Consider the following 23,492-nt stretch of genomic DNA (forward strand, 5'->3'; position numbering starts at 1 on the left):
AAGGACCGAGAGGGTGATACAGGTAAAGAGGCAGATTCCAAAGACACAGCTGCGTGCTAAAGGACATGAGAATGTTCAAAGATGGCGCAGGTAACAAATGATGTTGGGAAGTCTTGAGAGGTGGAAAGAGAACAATGATGAGGGATCAGGTGGCAGTAATAATAGGGGGTGTCAGATGAGCTGCTGGGCCTCCACAGGGATCTGTCCACTGGCGGGAGGACAGTCTTCCTGGCCTTACGGAAGAGGAGAGCTTTCAGCATGGCCAGGCAAGCGTTTGGACATCGTGGACTATACAATATCTTCTTTCAGTCATGACGGTGGTAGGGGGAAGACATGCTCTCTGAGGCAGACCCTCCTCCAAACTACCAGTTCCTGTTTACGCTCCCCTGCCAGGAGCTGGCTCAGAAAAGAGAGTCAGAAATACGTTGTGTGTTAGGAGGGACCTCTATGTTTCTGGAACAAGGCTCTTTCTATTTGGTTGCTCAACACTGAGAACACTTTTCCTTTGGCAAAAAAGGCAATGAGGAAAGGTCAACTTATTCATTAATCTCTCTCTTGTCTACTCAGTGTCTCAATCTATGCCATATTTTCTTGTGCCCTACATAGCAACCACTAAGGAGGGCATAAACACTTCTTCTGAACTTGTAATTATGTGTAATGTTAGCATCACCATTTTAAGCAGCAAATTCTGGGCAGTTCAGTTGTCACCCATGCTGTCACCCGAATAAAAATATCCTGTTATTTCAGTGCCCTTCCTTGACAAAGTACTATAGAGCTGGAAACACCTCGGATCACAATGTTGCTGGAAAGGAGCCAATTCAACAGAGTAAGATGTGAGACTCATAAAATCTTGGAAGTGACCTCATTGAGACGCAGACATGTGCACGTGAAGACGCTGCCGGGCTCCCAGGAGCTAGTAAAAGCTCCCTCCTCTTAGCTTGGATTACTGTCACTCCTTGTGCTTTCTCCTTCTGCTGAACGCACACATCATCAAGTTGGGGGAAAAGACTGCACTTAGGGTATATAAATAGTCTCAATTACTTAAAGGAAGAAGGTGGCACTTCGGATTTCTGTTTACAAGTTTGTTATTCGCCTTGTATGTAATTCACCTATGTATGGAATGGGCTCATTAATGAGAAGATCAAAATCCAGGAGGAAGATGTGAAAAACTAAGTCACATACAATTATACTACTCAGTGATAACCACTGTTAATATTTTGATTCATTTTCTGCTAAGCTTTCTTCATATATGTTTGTTTCTTTATACACACATGTCTTTCTTAGTAACTTTTTCTTCTGTAGAACAAAATCTCCTATTAGATCAGAGTAAAATATAGAGAAATCAGTTTTTACTTTCTCTAGGAAAAAAAGTATCTTCTGTTTATTGTATGTGCTGCTGAAGCGAGCACAGCATTTTCTGTTTATTAAAAAGGCGTTAAATGAATCCGAGGAACAGGTTTTCAAGAGAAACATCTTAACCAATGAGCTTTGGATATTTCCTAAGTTCTATTTCAAAAGCAATTTGTACTGTGTGTATAAAAACATACTATTTTAAATGAAAGACTAATTTTATTATAAAAGCAAGTGACTTTTTGTATAGATTCAGAAGACACCAAATAAACTAAGAAACCATGACTTTTAAGAATTGCAGAATTAATGTACAGGTCTATAAATAAGTGATCCTGGAGTCCATAACTGGTCCACATGCTTACAGATCAACAATTTATTTGGTATGATAACATGGGCCATGCTAACAATCTAGAAAATACCAGAATCTTTCTGGATATTTAACAACAGATTTGCATATGACGACCGCTAACTACTGTGTAATTCTGGGTTTTAAGTTGCTTTTAGAGTATATTCTGCCACATTTACCTAGATAAATAAATATAAAGAGTGAACTGGACATCAACTTGAACTTTCTTTAAAATCATGGAAGAAAGGGAGAAAACAGCATAAGCAAAGTCAACTGACAAACTAGGAGGAAAAAATTACAACTTATATCGTAGACAAGGGTAATTGGCATATTTAGAGTTAAAAATTCAAAGACCAACCCTCCCCACCCACCTCCCTGTAAATGGGGAAAGGATATCCAGCCAGGCCTCCAATAAAAGAAAGGCAAGTAACCCATGAGTATATCAAAAGATCCTCAATGGTTTTGCTTAGTTGAAACTTAGGGAAATCTATTAGGTCTTGAGTTTCTGAAGAAGTACATTTTAAAGGAGGGCTAGAAATTATCTGTTGGGAATTGGCCTTGCTTAGAATTAAAATTCCCTATCATAAGAAAAAAATGTAAATTCCTCTTTTTCCCCCAGAATGCAGTAGGTCAGTGAGTATTGCGATTAACCAGCATCTGACGCCTGGGACATTGAATCTCAAGAAATTCATGAGATTTTATGCCTGTGACATCAGTGATACATGGGAAATACTGTTTATACTAACTATGGGTAAAATACTGAATTGTCTAACTTCATTTGTATTGTTGAGTAATTCTGTTAACCTCTGGCCTTACATTTTTCATCTGGAAAGCAGGGCTGGACCAACTGGTCTCCAAAGGCATTCTTAGTGCTAACAATCTAATTTTTTTTCTCGTTTCCTTTTTGTGTACACGTAAGCGTGAGGTGTGAGTTCAAGCCTATGACATTTAAATAAAATGTTCTGTCTCCATCACTGTAATGGCAAAGGAATAAAAGATTTTTTCTTTCTAAATCGGTGTCTGGAAAATGGTTTGTAATATATTTACTTTTTAAGGCCTTCAAAAGCCAAGACGAAACAAAATGAATATGCATTCCTTCCGAGAAGTGTCCTCCTTTCTGTACTTAATGGTTTCAGAATCCCTGTGTAAGGTGCAGCTTACCACTGGAATGTTCTTGCTGGTAACAGCTAAATATGAAGGTCAACTGGCTGGCAGGTGCTTACCAGGTACAAACAGGTGGCACAGCTCCCAGGGCCAACATCAAAAAGATGGCTTATCTATGCTCTGTTTAGCCATTCTCTTTCAGCTTTTCACAGCTAACCTAGTGTGTAATTCACCACGACAGTGGAAAGCCTTTTCTGAGAGGACTCACAGGCCCATTCATGCTGCTACCCCCACCTCTGAAAAGCATGATGGAAATATACTAATTTAGAATCATCTAACATTAAGATTTACTGCACAGAAGTTGGCCTCTGTTCAATGACATCCCCACACACCTACCTGCACCCTAGTGCCATTCATAAAGCCTTAAAGGAGATCTAGCACATAGCTCAAAACCTGGTCGACACACAGGCATATTCTCCGTGCTCTCCTCTTTGTCACTTTGGCAGTGTGACAAAATCTTTAGGGGGCGTTGCAGGCACCAGGAGCCTTTACTCCCCTACCTCACTCAAAGCCTTGATTCTTGAGTTCTGTTCCTGTCCAGGCTACAGGATGTTCATTGTCAACACTCTCCCTTTGAACTAAGTCACGAAAATGATCTCAGGGCTAAAGGACAGACAGTAGCTCCACTTCATATCAGAGCTTGCACTGCTGATACAGGAACGTTTTCTGTGCAGACAGTCGTAGCTCCCTCCTTTAGACGCAAACCCCACCTTGTTCCTAGTGTCTAAGACGATTAAAACAAAATCTCTCAGCACTTTCCCAGCACTTATTTGGTAAATCCACGCTGGGGGAGAACTGGCAGAGACATGTTAGATGCACCTGACAGCAACGCCCATTTATTTCATGCAGTATTCAGAGGCATTTATTATGTACCTACTACAGACCTAGAACTGGAGCTGCAGCAAGAAAACTCCATCCCTGTCTCATGGAGCTTGTCCAGAAAAATAGTGAACAGGGCTCAGAACCTTTCCAGTGAAGCCATAATTGGGGCAGATGAAAATAAATTAATCAATGTGAAATTCTCCAATTATATTTAGAGTGGCTTGATGAACCCCAGGTAGAGATTTTACTGATTGAAGGAAAGTTCCAGTAAAACCCCAATTCTTGACTCTAATCTAGCTTGTGTAACTAGGAAACCAAACACGTATTTTCCCATCTTCGGGGAAAAAAAACTTTTAGGGGTAGAAATAGATGGGAAAATGTTTTCATCTTACTGAGATGTAACTGACATATGCCATTGTATACAGAGGGCTGCAGAGAACAATAGATTGTTTTCACAGTAAGTGTCAACATTGATCCAGAGTATTTCTGTTCTCTCACTTACAATTCTAAGAATCAACAGAAATGATAATTTCCCCTCATTGAGTTTCCAGTGTCTCCTTAATTAGACCTCCTTCAATTAAGTGTCATCACAGTGTATGGTTTTTGATGGAAACGTTGGGGTTCGGGAGTGAATGGTCACAAAAGATTTCTTTTAGAGGTCTTTAGTGCCAAAAGGTCCTTTTATGAAAGCACGTGGACAGGACCCCTGGGCACAAAGCACTGCACTGGGATTGTGAGGAGCGACTGATTATATACTTTCAAGGGGGAGGGGGGTGCAGTTAGGTATAGCATAAGTCTCTAAGGAATTTGGAAGCAAGGTTTCCAGGACCTTAAGGAGCTAGCTGTTGTTAGGATAAGGTCATTTATACTGTCTAGTAAAACCTTAGTCATGAGACCCTTCAGATGTATTATCAATCAGCCATATGCTTAGAAGATGATTGCTAACATGTATCTTGGGTGGGGGAGAGAGATAAAGGAAGTTTCTGAAGGAATTTTCATATGTTAAAGAAGACTTAACAGGATCCTGGACTTCTGGGAGCTAAGGCTGCCTTTTGCCTCTAGCAAAGTATTACATTGAAGGAGTTGAGATCCTGGAGTAGGGTCATCCTGCCTGTCCCAAGCACTTGTCAATGGGCTGTAAGCTATAAGAAAGTTTAATTTTTTTTATTTTGCCTAGGTTCTCCACATAAGTTTTTATAATCCAAGATACTAAGGTGTTTATTTTATATATCAGTGCACAACTTTGTGTCATACATGCTATACGCAGAATCTGGAAGAGTCAATTCCAGAATGTCTTCAGTACCTTTCAGATACAAAATTTTAAACATACAGAGAGATTTGTAATTCCAGAATATGAATCTGAAGTTTATACAGAGAACTTACATTTCCTTCCATCCTCTCATACCTTACTCTGTATGATGCAGGTTTGTTTTCTTTGAAAACTGTAGCAGTTGAAATATAGGTTGGATTTAATATTTTTTCCTTACCTGATTGCAAATGTAACATAAGGTCTCCATAGAAAATTAGAAAACACAAAGAAAATGAAATATCCATAATCCTATGAAGTATTAGGTAATTTTGGTATACTCCAACTCTCTTTTTACATGTATCAATATACTCATTTTACTGTACTAAAGAAATACCAAAAAGCACATACTGATTTGGAATCTTTTTCCACTTACATATACATCACAGTTTCTCACATAGACTCTTTTACACTGCCTGCTACATAGACATTCATACCATAAAGCCACCTACCAAAAATTCCTTATACTTTGGCTAGACACTTAGGATTCATTTTTCTTCCAAAATTATACATCTTTGGTCACAGCTCTGATGATTTCTTTGGGATAAACTCCAAATGGGACTGGTGGTTTCAAAGTCGTGGCCATTTAAAAACTTAACATATGGCAAAGTTAAATTAAGCCAAAAAGTTTGAGGGTGTTGGTCCCCCCCTCAAAAATGTTTACTCACATTGGTTGACATTTATCATTCTTTGCCAGCTAATGGGAAGAAAATGTCAATTCCTTCTGTGTACTCTTTTAATACAGGTCATGTGACTTTTTTTCCTCTTACTAGTCATACAGGTTTAATCACAACTCTACAAACAGATTTGGCTCATTCTTAATTTTCCACTTGATTTTCCATTGAGAGATGTTTCACCAGAAAAGTTCTGCCTCTTACGGATCCCTCTCCATCCCAACAATAATGGCTTTAAGTACTTCCAGGAGATTGGCAATTCATACACCCTTGTCCTTACCTTTTTCATGCTTGTTTTTTGCCTCCTCAATAATTTAGTTGCTCAAGGGCCAACTCAGAGAGGTGAGGCCCCAAATGCTAATGGCTCGGTGTTGTTAAATAATGCATCCACCTTGCTTTACTGGAGGGGGTGGGAGTGCAGTGGCCAAACCTTTGAGATTCTGAAATCTAGGCCCCGAGAGGATCCAAGCGCAGATGCTGAGCCACGGAAATCGCAAGTATTGTCCCTCAATATGCCCGACTAAGGCCAACTCTGGAAACAAGGGCCCAGGGAGTCCGGGCGGTGCGGAGCGCCCCACGCCACACTGGAGCCGCCAGGGGGGCGGCCCCACGACGACCGCGGCCTGGGCCGTGGGTTTCTAGGTTCAGGTCGCGGCGCTTTCCGCGCAGTGCGGCGCTCCGTTCCGGAAAAGGGACACAGACGCCGCCGCCAGCTCTGCTTTCCTTCCCACCCTTCCGGAGTCCGGGCGGCGAGGCGGCCGAGCGCCGCAAGCCCCGGGGCCCTCGGGTCGGCGTGCACACGGATCGTCGCAGGGCCGCCCGGCGCCCGCGGGAGGGGAGCGAGCCGCTGTGCGAGCCGGCGGCGCGGACCCCGCAGGCCCACGCCGGGTCCGGGAGGCCTGTGGGCCCCGCGCTCAGGCCCCGCCTCCGGGCGCCGGCTGGCCCCGCCCATTTCGGGAAGGCGCGCCCCTTCCGCCCAAGCACCGCTCAGGCCACGCCCCCGCGGCTGGCTCCTGACCCCCGGGTGCCGGGGGATTGTTGCGTCTGTTTCCCGGGCCTGGGACGGTGTGGGCTTGGCGGGCTCTTAGGTTCCCACTGGTCTCCTGCAAGATGACGGCGTCCTGGGCGCCGTGTGCCGCCTGTGGCTTTCGCCCCGAAAAGCGCTTTTCTTGGCGCTTGGTCGGGTTCCTTTTGGTGGCCCCAGTGCTCCTGATCTCTCTAAACTCCGGTAAGAGCCTGGAGAGGGTGTGCCCTCTGGCGGTGAGCAGGAGCGGGTCGGGGAGCAGGCCGACGGGGCCCAGGGCCTGGGAGCTTCGCTTTCCCTGACTTCGTGATCCTGATTTCACTATTGATCTGCTTGCACTCACACAAGTAGAAACAGAAACTGTTTTGCTCACTTAGAACCCCAGTGCCAGGCACGCAGTGGCAGTCGAGAAATCGTTGCTAAAATTTATGGGGAGTGGCAGACAAATCAAAACGCTCTATGAACAGTTACGTTATAACCCAGCAGAAGTGTTTTGGAGGAAAGGAGCTCGATTCTCTGATAGCATTTAACAGTGACTAGGGGCCGGGGCAGTTTCTCTTACTGAAGAGGCCAAACTCTGCCTCTGTGGGGCTTCTGTACTTACTGTTCCCTCAGGCTTGGAACATTCTCTTCCGGCACCTTGCCTGTAAGGCTCCTTCTTACCCTTCAAGCCCAGTTGAGATGTCACCCCCTCAGGAGGCCCCCCTCTGACCACCCTATCTCAGATAGACACACACACTCCAGCCCAAATCCCCCCTGACTGGGAGTCACTCTTGCCAAACTGTCTTCTGCTCTCCCTACTAGAATGCAGAGAGCTTCTCTGTCTTGTCACACTTGTGGTTCCAGATTTGCAGTTTTTTGCCCAGTGTCAACACTCTTGTATAACTATTGAGTGCCAGAAAGTGAAATATAAATAATATACTGTAATTAAGCTGGGACTTAGAGTGCCGGCAAAAATTCCTCCTGCTGCCAGGAGGAAGGTTCTTTGAACACCCGTCCTTAGGATGGCCTTTCTGTGGTGCCTAAGCTAAGTCAGGGGAAGCTGACTGTCAGAGAGGCTCTGTCTTCCACTGTTTATGTGGAGTCTGCAGGGCTCACAATACTGTAGTCTTGCTTGTTCCTGATCATCAAAAAGTTCATTTCTGTGGGGGGAGTAGCGTGGGGAGGGGCCAGTGGCAATAAAAAGAAACGAAAAAAACGTTTTAAAAAAGGATCAAGTTTAGATCAGGCTTGGAGCCAACAGTTGAAGGAGACCATGACTGTTGTTTGGAAGAGAGGAAATAAAATGAATAGGGTGCGACATGGAAGGTAACAAAACAGAAATGCAGAAAAGGAAACACAAGGCCAAGTTGAGAGTTCAAAGGTAAAATCAGGATAGGTATGAAACTAAGAGAAAGTACAAATGAGCCTCATTCTGCCGGGCAGAGAAAATACGGCACTAGAACACACATGTGAGTTTTTAAGCAGCTCCCAGGCCCAGAAGCGGGTTTGTAAGCAGACAGTGTTGTGCCTGGAGGCTTGCCATCTCAGCGGTGGTTGCCAGCTACGTGGGATGGTAGAAGGGAACACTTGTCCAATTCGGGACCAGTCTCGTTCTTCCAGAAGGGCTCTGCTTTTTGGACAAAACCCACCATCTCCTGCTGTGAGTGGTGTCTTTTTTAGGTCTTTTCTTTCTCTCTAATGGACGAAGCCAAGATAGATCCATAAGTGCTTACGAGGTAGTTTCTTCTGTCCTTACTCTACATATTATAAGAGTGTATGGAACTGGTAAGAGCACTCATTCAGCTCTGGCACTAGGTATTACAAGTGCAGTGAGGTGTCATCCATGGTCCTCAGAAGGTAATCGTCTCGTAGGGAGTACGAACTCTAATGACTTCCGCTATGGAGTAGTCTGTGGAAGAAGTAATGGGGATCGTGACGACACTTAACCCAGTTTTTTTTTTTTTTTTAAGATTTTATTTATTCATTTGAGAGACAATGAGATAGAGAGAGAGCATGAGAGGGGGGAAGTTTAGAGGGAGAAGCAGACTCCCTGCCGAGCAGGGAGCCCGATGCGGGACTCGATCCCGGGACTCCAGGATCATGACCTGAGCCGAAGGCAGTCGCTTAACCAACTGAGCCACCCAGGCACCCCAACCCAGTTTTTTTTTTTTTAAGATTTTATTTATTTGTCAGAGAGAGCACACAAGCAGGGGGAGCCGCAGGCAGAGGGAGAAGCAGGCTTCCCACTGAGCAAGGAGCCCGATGCGGGGCTCGATCCCAGGATCCTGGTATCATGACCTGAGCCAAAGGCAGACGCTTAACCCACTGAACTACCCAGGTGTCCCTTAACCCAGTTTTTTGATGAGAGATGTCAAGAGCCACAGGAGTGGCACCTCAGCTGAAACTGAAGGACGAGTGGGTGGGAGGGTGGGAGGAATGTGGGGTCTCTGGTCAAAGCTGAAGTTAAATGATGCAGGGAGGTCTGGAGTGCTGTCGTAATTCAGGTAATTTAATGGACACTGCCAGGAATTGAATAGGGCTTGAGACTAGGGTGCAAGAGTGAGCAGAGTCCTGATAGTGACGGGCTTTACAAGTCTGCTAGCCATGATAAGGAGCCATAGGCATTGTCATGAAGGCGTTGGGAAGTCACTGAAAGGTATCCGACTTGGAAGAGCTTTGGTCACTGTGCGTCAACGTGACTCTGGCAGCATTGTGAAACATGAAATGAATGGAAAGGTGGTGAGGTAGGTAAGGGCGCCTGTTCAGAGATGCTGGTAGCACTCTAGAGAAGAAATGGCAGTGGTTTGAACTGGAGGGAAAGGTAGAATTGTGAGTTGTGAAAACTGTCTATCTTGTTTGTTGGGGCAAGAGGTCACACTCTGGCTTCATAACGTTATTTGAGAGAACATGACACTTTCCAAGTGGAGCCTGCGGGGCTAGAACCAAACCCAAGTCCATCTGCCCGATGCGCAGCAAAGCCAATCACAGAGACATTAGGTATGTAGCTAGGAAAGTTTGAGAGGTAACCAAAGGAGGCAGGAGCTTCCTTTCTGAAGGGAGAGAGAACAAAGGTTTTTTTTATAGTCATAGGGGTTGAGATTATATACATATTTATGAAAACAACAGGGAAACTTACAACTTATTCATGAGGAAAGATGGAGCTTGTACCTTGAGTGTCATACATGCATACATCCCATGTTCCCTTTGGGGTGGATACTCAGCATCAGAAGGAGGCAAAATTTAGCCCCTGACCTCAGGAAGTTATCTCAGGACAAGGAGAAGGGGCTACAGGCCTGCCCTGAGAGCCAGTATAACCTGGATTGGGCCTTAGACTCCTTATCTAGGGTAAAGAATGCACAGCCTTGCTTGTTCGTAGACTGGAGCCATATCCATTGACCTTGATTCCAGGCTTCTGCAGTAACAGCTTATGAGTTTGTCAGCAGGGTCTGAAAAGACACACTAGCTGATTATGGAGAAACAGTTCTCTGAAAAAAAATGTTTAAACTTTCTGCTAGTTTCAACTCATTAACACTATGGGGTACAGTTTCAGGGAGGCAACTGAATATATACAGTCGGCACCTTGGCTAGAGATCAAGCATGGAGACCAGGATTCGGGAGGCAGCTCTTCTCAGTGGTAACGAGGTCATGGGAGTATACACACTCACCCAGAGGGATGTGCAGAACGAAGTAACCAGAGGTCCCACAGCAACCCATTAGGAACATCACATTATGGAATTAGGCATAGAAGGAAGGGCAGCCAGAGGACAAGCTGCCAACCTGGGTGGTGTGCTTTCCTGGAAACCAGGGGGAGAGCTTTTCAGGCAGGAGAGAGCCAAGAGTGATCAGTGGCTGCAGATGTTATAGACAGAGTGACATTACCAAGGAAGCAACTGTTAAAATGAATTTACCAAGAAGGGAGTCAGCTAATGACTTTGAAAGTAATTTAACTGATTTTCATGGGCCCAGAAATGAGTGGGAAGTGAAAAATACAATTGACAGGTATAGATGCCAGAGTCTCTATCTGAGGAAGCAAAGAAAACTTAAAACCAGGTTGTGTAGCCATAGGAGACATAGCGGGTAGGTCAGGTTTCATTGAGATTCCAGTTTGGGTCGGAGACCAAGATTTTCTGAAGGTAGTGTTTTGGGCAGGGCTGTAGGTTTGTGCTGGTATAAGAGAGTTATTTTAATTTTTGCAAGGTTAGGGAGTACTTGTATGATTTTTGCAAGTGTAGAAGCGGACAGTTGTGTTGACCTATGTTAGCGCACTATTTGACTGTCCTGAAACTCCCCTGGAACATTGGGGAACTTTCTGCATGCAGCCTATCTTATTATATAATGGCATCTATTGTTAAAGTATTGTAATGCCCCCAAAAAGCGACATTATTTTCCTGTAAGGTTATTCGAAGTAGTAAATTTTGATATTTAAATGGTATCTCTTCACTTGTGAGAAGCTTAGTTCACTCATATGAAACATGAAATGGAGTCTTACATGAAAGACTTTAGTGCATATTTATCTTCATCTATGAACTTCATAATGCTTATTTAATAATTAATAATGCTTATTTGATAATCACTTGTTACTCTAGCATTTCTGAAGCACCCACTGGGTACACAGTGCATTAGAAAAAAGAAAACCCATGATCCCTGACTTCTAGGAAGTTGCCTTCTGCAAGGAGACTGAGCCTGAACTGACGAGTTATCATTAGTTTATTTCAGACTATGGAAGAGTAATTGGAGCAGAGTGCTGTGTACTACAGAAGGCTTCTTAGAGGAGAGGCTAGTTTTTAAATGAATTTAGAAAAAAGTGGGGATGGTTGCATACATATATATATTTTAAGACCATAAACATTGATTTTGTCTCTTCAATTCATCGTTGCATGAAAATTCAGCTTATTCCCCATCAGATAAAATGCTAATAGCCTGTTATTTAAAGCAAGCGGGGCATATCCTCCACTACTCCCACCACCTGGGTAAAAGCATGTAAGTATCATTAAAAGCTTGCCAAGGATCTTTCCATTTATTCTGTATTACCTACCTCCTGCCAGACCACAGTCCCTGGCTGGTGAATGAGATAAACACTTACATGTATTTAAAAAAGACATAAAAAAGCATACAAAAAAAATTTCATGTTCTTATTCTCTTATCCCTAGATGCCTGTGGTGAGCCACCCAAATATGAAACTATGGCCTTGAGGGATAGCCCTAAAAAGTATTACGAAGTTGGGGAGGAAGTATATTATCAGTGTTATCCAGGATACTTAACTCTGCGATCTGTCGTGACTTATTGTGAGCAAAATCACTCATGGTACCCTCTTGAAGAAGCTTGTTTCAGTAAGTAAACAAAAAAACAAAAAAAAAAATTTTTTGCTTTTGCTTCCTCTAGAGATTTTTACAAATTTTAGGGTGCATTTTCCCCTACAGCAAGATTTTCTCATGTGAAAATTGGTTTCAGATAGTAGTATTTTTTCCAATATTTAAGAAATCCCCAGGGGATCTTTTTCTTGGCAATTGTTTACCAGGTTAAATGTGAATTTTAAGTTTGCATACCAGTTAGTTATAGAAAATGATATTGCATTAATTGCAGAGAGTAGTGCAGAATTTTGATCTTGATTTAAATCTGTTTTGAAATTGGTGTTAAAAAAATTTTTTTTTAATTTTATTTTAGGAAAAGAATGTAATACTCCAGGACTCGAAAATGGTGAAGTCTTTGCCCCAAATTTCACCTTTCAATTTGACAGTGAAGCTTACTTTTACTGTAATGAGGGGTAAGTTGCTCCTTAGAGGAAATAAGGTAAATGTTACTAATTCCATTTTTGTTTTGCTTCTCAAGCATTCCCATAAATGTTGCACTTATAAAAGGCCCTTGGGCCTTTTTTAGAGACTGAAAAGATAATTAATTCAAAGAAATTTATATTAAAGGAAAACAAAATTATCTAATACTTACATATCTAATAAGTTTATTGTAAGCATCAAAAATGTAGTAATCATGGTGACTTTATCCTTGGCAAAGTGCACCCTATTTAAAATGCCAACTTTCAGATTTGAAGGAGGACTCACAGAAATGTTGTGTTCTTGAAGTCCTGTATTTCCTTGCTTACATTGTCTGGTGGTTCTATCCATTACAGTGAACTGGGTACTGAAGTCTCCAACTAGTAGAAATGACTATTATGTAGAAATGTGTATTTCTTTGTTCAATTCTGTCAGTTTTTGCTTCGTATGTTTTGATGGTCTGTCATCAGGTGGCATAAATGTTTACAACTGTTAAATCTTCTTGCTGTATGAACCCTTTATTAATGTATGATGTCCTTTGTCTCTTGTAACCTTTTTTGATTTAAAGTCTTTGGTCTGATATTAGTGTAGCCAACCTTACTCTCTTTTGGTTACTATTTGCTGAAATATTTTTTTCAGTCCATTTACTTTCAACCTGTTTTTGTCCTTGGATCCTAAGTGAGTCTCTTGTAGATAGCATAGAGTTAGATCGTGTGTTTTCATCCATTCTACCAATCTCTGTCTTTCAATTAGAGAGTTTTAATCCATTTAAATTTGAAGTAATTACTGATAAGGAGAGAATTACTTCTGTGTTTGTGCTATTTGTTTTCTATATGCCTTATAGCTTTATTGTGGCCCTCATTTCCTGCATTAGTGTCTTCTTTTTTTGCTTATTTGACTTTTTGTATTGAAATGTTTAAATTCCTTTCTCATTTCCTTTTGTGTATATTCTATGGCTGTTTTCTATGTGGTTATCATGGGGATTATATTTAACATCCTAAAGTTATAACACTCTAATTTGAATTTGAACCAGTTTAATGTCATAACATACAAAAACTCTGATCCTTTAAAACTCCACCCCACCCCATTTGATTGTTTATTACACAAAATTACATCTTTATACATCGTGTGTTCCAAAACATAAACTAATAGTTCTTTTAAATTAGTCCTTTAAATTATGTAGAAAACAAGATTTGGAGTTAAAAACCAAAGTTACAGTAATACTATGTTTTACATTTCTTTTTTTTTCTTTAATGTGTTAGTCTCTTAAGTTACAAAGAAAACAAAAATTACAGTTATAAGTCATTGTTACAATCATACAAGCTGTTTTAATTACCTGTGTATTTATCTTTAGTGAGATATTTATTTCTCCGTATGGCTCAAAGATATTTTCTAGTGTCCTTTCATTTCATCTTGCAGGACTCCCTTGAGCATTTCTTATTTCTTGCAAGGGACATCTAGTGGTCACTAACTCCCTCAGCTTTTATTTATCTATAAATAGTCTTAGTTTTCTTGTCACTTTTGAAAGATAGTTTTGCTGGATAGACGACTATTGGTTGACAGTTTTTTTGTTCTAGCACTTTTTTTAAAAAATTTTGTTTATTTATTCATGGGAGACAGAGAGAGAGAGAGGCAGAGGCAGAGGGCTCCTCTGCAGGGAGCCCGATGTGGGACTTGATTCCAGGACACTGGGATCATGACCTGAGCTGAAGGCAGATGCTTAACCAACTGAGCCACCCAGGTGCCCTCTTCTAGCACTTTTTTTAGTATACTGTCCCCCTATCTTCTGGCCTCCAAAGTTTCTGATAAGAAATCTGCTGATAATATTATTGATGATCCCTTGTATGATGACTCACTTCTCTCTTCCTGCTTTTGTGATTCTCTCTTCATCTTTGTCTTTTGAAAGTTTATTATATGTCTTAGTTACTTTTTGAGTTCATTTTTGCCTGGAGATTGCTGAGCTTCTTGGATGTTTATATTCATGTCTTTAATCACATTTGGGATGTTGGCAGCCATCAGATATTCTCTCTGCCCCTTTCTGTCTCTCTTATCCTTCTGGGACTCCCACAGTGTGTATGTTGGTCTATTTAATGGTGTCCATAAGTTCCTTAGGTTCTGCTCACTTTTCTTCACTCTTTTTTCTTTCTTGTCCTCAGACTCAATAATTTCCATCGTTCTGGCTCCATGTTCACTGACTTCTTCTGGTGCTCAAATTTGCTTTCGATGCCTCTAGTGAATTTTTCATATCCCAGTTATTTTACTTTTATGCTCCAGAATTTCTTTTTGGTTTCTTTTTAGGTTTTCTGTCACCTTATTGACATTTCCATTTCATTAATACATCATTTGCTTGACTTTCTCCAGTTCTTCCTTTAGTTCTTTGAGCATGTTTAAGATAGTTATTTTGAAGTCTTTGTCTAGTAAATCTGCCATCAGGTCTTTTTCAGGAACAGTTTCTGTTGATTCATTTTTTCTTGTCAATAGGCCAAGCTTTCCTGTTTCTTTGTATATCTTGTGATTTTGTGTGTGTGTGTGTGTGGAATACTGGACGTTTGAATCTAATAATATGGAAATAAAATTCTTCCCTTCCCCTAGGACCAATGTTTTATGTTATTATTCATATTTTTGTGATTGTGGTAGGGTATCTCTGTTGAGGATCAGCCTAACATTTATTTATTTATTGTTAATTTAAAATGAGTTTAATTAATATATAGTGTACTATTAGTTTCAGGGGTAGAATTTAGTGATACATCAGTTGCATATAACACCTAGTTCTAACTACATCAAGTGCCCTCCTTAATGCCCATCACCCAGTAACCCCATCCCTCCACTCACCTCCCCTCCAGCAACCCTCCATTTGTTTCCTAGTTAAGAGTCTCTTATGGTTTGTCTCCCTCTCTGATTTCATCTTATTTTATTTTTCCTCCCCTTCCCCTATGTTCATCTGTTTTGTTTCTTAAATTCCACATATGAGTGGAATCATAAAATATTTGTCTTTCTCCAACTGACTTATTTCGCTTAGCATAATACTCTCTAGTTCCATCCATGTTGTTGCAAATGGCAAGACTTCATTCTTTTTGATGTTGAGTAATATTCCATTATCTCTATCTCTCTCTTATCTATCTATCTATCTATCTATCTCTCTATCTATCTATCTATATCTATTTCACATCTTCTTATCCATTCATCTGTCGATGGACATCTGGGCTCATCCCATATTTTATCAGCCTGACATTTAAACTAACAGTCTTTCCAGTCTTTTCTGAGACTTTCCTTGGGCATGCAACTTCTTAACTTCTCTTCACATATGCAGTTGGTTTTGAATATTCTAGTCTTTAATGTTTGGCTCCAGAGAGGGAAAAGTGAAGAATGAAGTGGAGAGCAAAGAGTACTGGATGTTTACATTCCCTGAAAGGCACTTCAGACAGTTAGAGAGGGGCTTACAAGAGTTAGGGGTGTACATATGACAGCAGTGGCTGCCCGCCTCTTTGATTGCTTCCCTGTGATTGGAAGCGGAATTCAGTGATAAGAGCAAAGGTCCCCAGTATTTGGAGGACAGGGTCCTTTTTGCCCACCCTCGCTCTCCAAAACTGCTTCTAAGCTGCTCCAGGAACACATACACAGCTGCCTGCAGGGGTAGGAGATGCATACCTGACACGGCGCTAAGATGATATTGACTGAAATCAATACAATTTACCTGTCCAAGTCTTTCTTTGGAAGTTGCAAGCCATCATCAGACTTGAGCTCCAAAATAGTTCCATTAGGCAGATTCTCCCATTGCACTTGTTGTCTGGTTGGGAAGACAGATTCTTAGTGCTTCCTACTCTGCCATTTTCCCAGAATCCTTCCCTAAATACCGTAATGTAGAAAAAAGGCAACTGGATCCATATATAAACAGTTTCACCGACTATTTTCTTTTTTAACTTGATCAAATAAAAATATTGGAACATCCAGTTAGTAGTTATATAGAGTGAGCCTGCTAGGCAGTTTGAGGGATACAAAAGTTTAAGACATATTCTCTTCTCAAAGAAATTGTAGCCTTGTTGAGAAACACAATGTATAGAGAGGTGTCAAAGCAAAATAATAAATGAGAAGCAGCAAATAAATAGAATTATTCATGATTATTACAGTAAGAGTCCAGCAGGAGAAGAGAGTACCATGAATTTAAATCACAAGAGAAAATTTCATTGAGTAATATTCCTGAGCTAGTCCCAGAAAAATATTCTTACCTAAAGAATATTAACAAGAGCTAAAAATTGCCTAGCACTCAGTATGTACCAGATGCTAAGTCATCTAATCCTTGAAACAATCCCATGAAGTATGCACTGTTATCCTCTTTTCATAGATGAGGAAGCTGAGCAAGGGGACCATTAAGGGACTTGCCTGAGCTCAGATAGAAAGTGAGTCATGGAGCTGGGACTCAGATTCAGACAGGCAAGCTCTAGGGCCTAATCTCTCTACTCGGTTGTTGTTTTTACTGAGAAGAATGGTGTGAACATAGGCATAGAAATGAATGTATAATGTGATTGCTGGAGATAGCAAAGAGGCCAGACTGACAGGTACAGTAGATGTATTTAGACACCTTTGCTTTTGTTCAATGAGGGTTCAAATGTAGAAACTCTATTTATTTATTTATTTATTTATTTAAAATTTTTTTTATTTATTGGACAGGGAGAGAGCACAAGCAGGGGGAGCGGCAGGCAGAGGGAGAGGGAGAAGCAGGCTCCTTGATGAGCAGGGAACCCAAAGTAGGGCTCCATCTGGGATAATGACCTGAGCTGAAGGCAGATGCTTAACCATCTGAGCCACCCAGGCACCCCTAGAAACTCTATTTAATTAATAGCATATATGGTTAGCACTTACACTACATAATGTTATTTAAGAAACTTCTCCCTCAAACTACTGTGTAGAAAAGCAATAGTATTAAAATTTTCATTTTTACATGCATCTTGTTAACTAATAGAGAAAACAGTAAGTTTTTCTTTTCTCAGTTATTACTTATCTGGAAAAAAAGCTCTACTTTGTGAACTTCGTGGGGATGATGTGTTTTGGAGTGATGAATTTCCAAAATGTTATAGTAAGTAAATTTTCATTTTAGAATTTAGACAAGCAAGCCTCAATCTTTTGGGCCTCAGATCCCCTTTATGCTTTTAAATTGACAAAGATCCCAAAGAGCTTTTCTTTATGTGGGCTGTGCTTATTGATATTCATTATATTGGAATAAAAAAATGAGAAGTTTTAAAAATAATTATTCATTCATGTTTAAGAATAGTAAGTTCAATACATTAACATATGCAGCGTATTTTTATGAAAAATAAATTTTCCAAACCAAATACTGAAAATAGTGCCATTGTTTTACATTTTTGCAATCTGTTTCATATTTGGCTTAAAGAAGGACATCTGGATTCAGTCTGTTGTGAAAGCACACAATATGTAGCCTTGAAAAATTTCACTGTATGTTCATAAGGATGAAAGTGAAGAAAGACAATATCTTGGTATTATTGTGAATCACTCATTTAGCAAATGTATACATATATATGCGTGTGTGTGTGTGTATTTGCAAATGGATATATTTAAATATAAAGAATTTCTCAGCTAGCAGTGAATTTTATTTTTGATCACAAACATATCTTCTCATTAAAACTTCAGTACCTTTTATGATGACTAGAACAAAACTTAGCATGGCCTTATAAAGTAATAATAGGTATTTCATATAGGTCTTAAAGAAAATGAGTTTTGTGTTTTGAAAGTTTATTTGTGCGTGGTTTGAATTTGGGATCATTCATTTTCTCATAGAAGCCTAAATAGGTGCTAGATTCACAGCTAGCTTGTAGAAATTGTTAATGAATTTACTGAAGGCAGTTCATAGGACTTTATAATGCTATTTTAACATTTTTCCTTTTGCCCTTCATTTCCTCTTTTTATCTCCTTTTTAAGGGATTTACTGTAAACCACCTGCAAAAATAAAAAATGGAAAATACAGCAATAGTCACAGAACTATATTTGAATATAATGAATTAATTACTTTTAGTTGTAACCCTTCACAAGGACCAGATGAATTTTCACTTGTTGGAAACAGCAAACTTATTTGTGTTGACAATAACAAGTGGAGTAGTAGCCCTCCTGAGTGTAAAGGTAGTGGTATTTCCATTTATTTCCTTCTTCATTTGTAAATTTTAAATTTGGAATCATTTTATAAATAGTTTTATCTATAAGTAAACAAAATAGTCATATATGCTTCCTCCTTCTGTTAAATTGACTTCCAATGTAGATTAATACAGGTTGAGTGAAATCAGTTCTAGTTACAGAGTTCCCTGCTCTTCATCCCACCTGTTCTCAGCATTCTAGTTCACACAGGGTGAACTACTGTGTATATGCACAAGTTAGGAGTTTTTTGCTTGAAAGAACCCCAAAACTCAACACATACTGGGTTAAAAATAAGAAAATCTTTTCTTACATCACAAGCTATCTGAGAGTTCTGGCTACAGGATAAATTGTAAAAGACTAACCCTCTCACCGCCAAGACTGAAAAGCTCTGGACAAAACATATTTAAAAAACAATGGTCACGACACTGGAGAGTGATCAAAAGCCGGGAGGCACTAGAGGGGATTTGACTCTTGGAAGAAAGGGACCACTGAATAACAGCAAAATATTTACTCTTTTCTGACTTTTTTTTTTAAGATTTTATTTATTTATTTGAGAGAGAAAGCATGAGTGAGGGGCAGGGAGAGGGAGAAGCAGGCTCCTGCTGAGCAGGGAGCCTGACGCAGGGCTCAATCCCAGGATCCTAGGATCATGACCTGAGCTGAAGGCAGACGCCCAACCAACTGAGCCACCCAGGCGCCCCAAAATATTTACTCTTTTCAAGTGCACATGGAACATTCTCTAAGATAATTTTTAACAGATTTCAAAAAATTGAAATTATTCAGAATATATAACTGATTACAATGGAATGAATGTAGAAATAAAACAGATAACCTAGAAAACCTTCAACTATTTGATAATTATGCAAGACACTTCTTTTTTTTTTTAAAGATTTTATTTATTTATTTGACAGAGAGAGACACAGCGAGAGAGGGAACACAAGCAGGGGGGAGCGGGTGAGGGAGAAGCAGACTTCCCGCGGACCAGGGAGCCTGATGTGGAGCTCGATCCCAGGAGCCTGGGATCATGACCTGAGCCGAAGGCAGATGCCTAACAGATGAGCCATCCAGGCGCCCCTATGCGAGACACTTCTAACCAACCCCTGAGTCAAAGAAGAATGCACAAGAGAATTTATTTCTCTTTTGAATTGAATAAAAATGAAAACATGGCATATCAAAATATCAAAATTTGATACATGAAAACATTGTTTAGAAGAAAATTTATAACCTGAAATAGTTATGTTAGAAAAACAGAAGTCTCGATAATCTATGCTTCCAAAAAAGAAGAGCAGATTAAACTCAAAACAAGGAGACAGAGGAGATAATATCAATCGAAGTAAATCAATGAAATTGAAGAGAGAAAATTAATGAAACCAACACCTGGTTCTTGGAGAAAAATTAGTAAAGTAGATAAAGTTATAGCCAGGCTGAAAGAAAAAGAGAAGATACTTTATCAATATCAAGAATGAAAAAGAGGACAACACTAAATATCCTACGGACATTTAAGGGATAATAGGGGAATATTATGAAAACAACTTTGTGCCTATAAATATGACAACTTATATATGAAATTGACAAATTCCTTGGAAGACACAAAATACCAACCAAGGCTCACTTCAGAGACATACATAACCTAAATAGTCATCTTCTTCTTCTTCTTCTTTTTTTTTTTAAGTAAGCTCTATGCCCAGTGTGGGGCTTGAACTCACAACCCCGAGATCAAGAGTCACATGCTTTACCCACTAAGCCAGCCAGGCATCCCTGAATAGTCTTATATCTATTAAAGAAATAGAATTTTTAGTTAAAAACCTCCCCACAATGAGAACTGCAGGCCCAGATGGCCTCCCTTGAAAATTCTAACAAACGGTTCAGGAATAAGTAATAGTAGCTCTATGCAAACTCCTCAAAACATTTAAGAGGAAGAATACTTCTCAACTCATTTCATGAGGACATCATTATCCCGATGCCAAAACCAGACAAAACCTTTGCAAGAAAATTACAAACAATATCTTTAATGAACATAGAACCAAAATTCTCAAAATATCGACAAAGCAAATCCTGCCACATATAACAATAATAATACATCATAGCAAAGTAAGATTTATCCCATAAATGCAAGATTGGTTCAAATTTAAAAATTAATCAGTGTAATTTACTATGGCAAGAGACTATAAATAAGAAAAAACCATGATCCTCTTAATAAATGTTAAAAAAAAAGCACTTGACAATTCATCTTTTTCAGGATAAAATTTCTCAACAAACTAGGAATAGAAAGGAAGTAACTATCTCATCTAATAAAAGGCATCAACAAAAATCTCAGAGCTAACATTATATTGAATGGTAAAAGACTAATTTCCCCCATGGTAGGAGTAAGAGAAGGAAATCTACTCTCACCACTCTATCCAGCATTGTACAGGATGTCCAGCTACTACAACAAGGAAAGAGAAAGAATTAGGCATACATATTGGAAAGTAAGAAATAAAGTCACTGTTCACTTAGGACCTGATGGTCTATGTAGAACAAAGACAGAAGTTCTAAAAAGCTTGCAAAATACAAGATCAACATACAGAAGACAGTTATAAGTCTGTATACTAGCAATAAACCATTAGAAATTAAAATTTTTAAAAGTATTTACAGTAGCTCCGAAACATGAAATACTTGAGTATAAATCTAACAATACATATGAAAGATTTTAAGGCTAAAACCTACTATACAGTAATAGAGGAAATTAAAGAAAACCTTAATAAATGAAGGGATAGACGTTAGTTATGGTTTGGAAGATTCAATATAATAGTCAATTCTCTGTAATTTATCTAAATTCAGCACAATCCCAATAAAAATCCCAGCAGAACTTTTTGTATAAATTAAACTGATTCTAAACTTTATATGGGAAAACAAAATAACTAGAATAGTGAAAATAATTTTGAAAAAAATTGGTGGATTCACTCTACCTGATGTTAAGACTATATAAAGCATACTTAAGGCATATAATTAAGACAATGTGGTATATGTGAAAGAATAGCCATATAGAACAATGGAATCGAATACTGAATCCAGAATTAGATGCTTGCCAATATATCCAGTTGATGTCCTTCAGGTGTACAGGTATACAAACAACTCAGTGGAAAAACAATAATCTTTTCAACAAATGGTATAGCACAATTAGACGTCCACGTGCCCCCCCCAAAAAAACAAAAACAAAAAGGAAACTTGACCGAAGTTAGCACCAGAAGCCAACGTTTATTCAAAATGGATCATAGAGATCCAATAATTCCACTACTGGGCATACCCAAAGAAAACAAAAACACTAATTTGAAAAGATATATGCACTCCTTTATTGCAGCATTATTTACAATAGTTGAGATACAGAAGCAACCTAAGTGGCCATCAATAGATGAATGTCTAAAGAAGATGTGTTGTATGCACACACACACACACACACAGAGGAATGTTACACAGCCATAAAAAGGGGTGAGATTTTGCCATTTACAAAAACACGGATAGACCTAGAGGGTATTATGCCAAGTGAAATAAGTCAGACTGAGACAGACAGATTCCATATGATTCCACTCATATGGGAATCTAAAAAACAAAACAAATGAAGAAACAAACAAAAGCAGAATCAGACCTATAAATAAAGCAAACTGATGGTTGCCAGAGGAAAGAGAGGTGGGCGATGAACAAAATCGGTAAAGGGGAGTGAGAGATACAGACTTACCATTACAGAATGAATGAGTCATGGAAATAAAATGTACAGTATAGGAAATGTAGTCAATTATATTGTATAGTGACAAGTGGTAGCTACATTTGTGGTGAGTATAGCATAACATGTAGAGATGGTGAATCACTATGTTATACATAACCTGAAACTAAGGTAACATGTGTCAACTATACTCAAATTTCAAGAAATTTAAAAAATTAATAAAATTTAGGGGAAAAAATGGCCCACAGATTTACATATAAAACCTAAAACTGTAAGACTTTTGCAAGAAAACAAACAAAATATTTGTGACCTAGCCAAAGATTTCTTAAATACCACCCATAAAGCATGATCTTTTAAAGAAAAAAAAAAATTGGATGTTCCAAACTCAAAACTTCTGGTCTGCAGAAGAACTGTTAAAAGAATGGGAAAAAGTAAGCGACAGACTAGGAGAAAATATTTGCAAAGCACATATCTAATGATGGACTTTTATCTATGATACATAAAGAATTCTCAAAGCTTAATAACTAGAAAACAAAAACAATTTTTAAAAAAATGAACAAAATATTTGAGTAGACCTATTTCAATAAACATGATATATGGATGGCAAAAAAGTACATGAAAAGTTTCTCAATATAATTAGTAATTGCAGAAATGCAATTTAAAACCACAAAGAGATACCACTAAACACCTATTAGAATGACTGAAATTAAAAACAAATGACTAATACCAAGTACCAGCAACGATATAAAGCAATTGGAACTTTCATATATTGCTGGTAAGAATAAAAGTGGTATGACCATTTTGGAACCTATTTTTACATTTATTATAAAGTTAAACATATATTTACCATATAGCTCATCAATCCAAGTAAAATGAAAACATGCTTGCATAGAAACTTGTATGAGAATATTCAGCTGCCTTAGTTATAATCACCCCAGACTGGAAACAACCACTTGTCCTTCAACTGGTGAAATGGATTAAAAAAACAGTGGTACATCCATATAGTGGAATACTACTCAGCAATAAAAAGGAGTGAGCGCTAATCCATGCAGCAACAGGAATGAATCTCAAAGGCATTATGCTAAGTGAAATAAGCCATACTCAGTGGCAGTGATCCCATTATGACATTCTGGAAAAGCAGCTGTATAGAGATAGCAAACAGATCGGTGTTGGGCTGGTTGGTGAAGGTGGTTGTGGGGGTGGGTAGGGTTG

General features: G+C 39.3%; 3 protein-coding genes and 1 long non-coding RNA gene across 10 annotated transcripts in view; 3 read left to right on the forward strand and 1 right to left on the reverse strand.

The window, feature by feature from the left end:
- Positions 1 to 1,532, forward strand: part of CR1L (complement C3b/C4b receptor 1 like) — a 63,871-nt gene extending 62,339 nt beyond the window's left edge. The window contains exon 19 of the mRNA XM_035010430.1: positions 748 to 1,532. Within this exon, the coding sequence (XP_034866321.1) occupies positions 748 to 760 (13 nt within the window). The 3' untranslated portion in view covers positions 761 to 1,532. The remainder of the gene's footprint in view (positions 1 to 747) is intronic.
- Positions 1 to 23,492, reverse strand: part of LOC118014266 — a 78,629-nt gene that overhangs the window by 6,158 nt on the left and 48,979 nt on the right. The window contains exon 1 of one of the 3 annotated variants that reach the window (XR_004680234.1): positions 5,943 to 6,328. The exons of 1 other annotated variant lie outside the window; for it this stretch is intronic. The gene's annotated coding sequence lies outside the window, so the exon portion shown is untranslated. Of the gene's footprint in view, positions 1 to 5,440; positions 6,329 to 23,492 lie in introns of those variants that run through there. One more of the 3 variants, XR_004680235.1, reaches the window with a different exon arrangement.
- LOC118014263 (membrane cofactor protein-like) overlaps positions 6,582 to 23,492 on the forward strand; it is a 36,201-nt gene continuing 19,290 nt past the window's right edge. For 4 of the 5 annotated variants that reach the window (XM_035010432.1, XM_035010431.1, XM_035010436.1 and 1 more), the window contains exons 1-5: positions 6,582 to 6,890; positions 11,819 to 11,998; positions 12,333 to 12,432; positions 17,425 to 17,510; positions 18,371 to 18,568. In XM_035010432.1, the coding sequence (XP_034866323.1) occupies positions 6,773 to 6,890; positions 11,819 to 11,998; positions 12,333 to 12,432; positions 17,425 to 17,510; positions 18,371 to 18,568 (682 nt within the window). In that variant the 5' untranslated portion in view covers positions 6,582 to 6,772. The remainder of the gene's footprint in view (positions 6,891 to 11,818; positions 11,999 to 12,332; positions 12,433 to 17,424; positions 17,511 to 18,370; positions 18,569 to 23,492) is intronic. The other variant, XM_035010437.1, reaches the window with a different exon arrangement.
- Positions 22,560 to 23,492, forward strand: part of LOC118014269 — a 7,423-nt gene continuing 6,490 nt past the window's right edge. Inside the window, exon 1 of the long non-coding RNA XR_004680237.1 lies at positions 22,560 to 23,467. This is a non-coding gene — a long non-coding RNA (uncharacterized LOC118014269). The remainder of the gene's footprint in view (positions 23,468 to 23,492) is intronic.

The sequence above is a fragment of the Mirounga leonina genome, unplaced genomic scaffold (assembly GCF_011800145.1).
Source record: "Mirounga leonina isolate KUSES-001 unplaced genomic scaffold, KU_Mleo_1.0 Mir_154, whole genome shotgun sequence".
NCBI classification, from domain to species: domain Eukaryota; kingdom Metazoa; phylum Chordata; class Mammalia; order Carnivora; family Phocidae; genus Mirounga; species Mirounga leonina.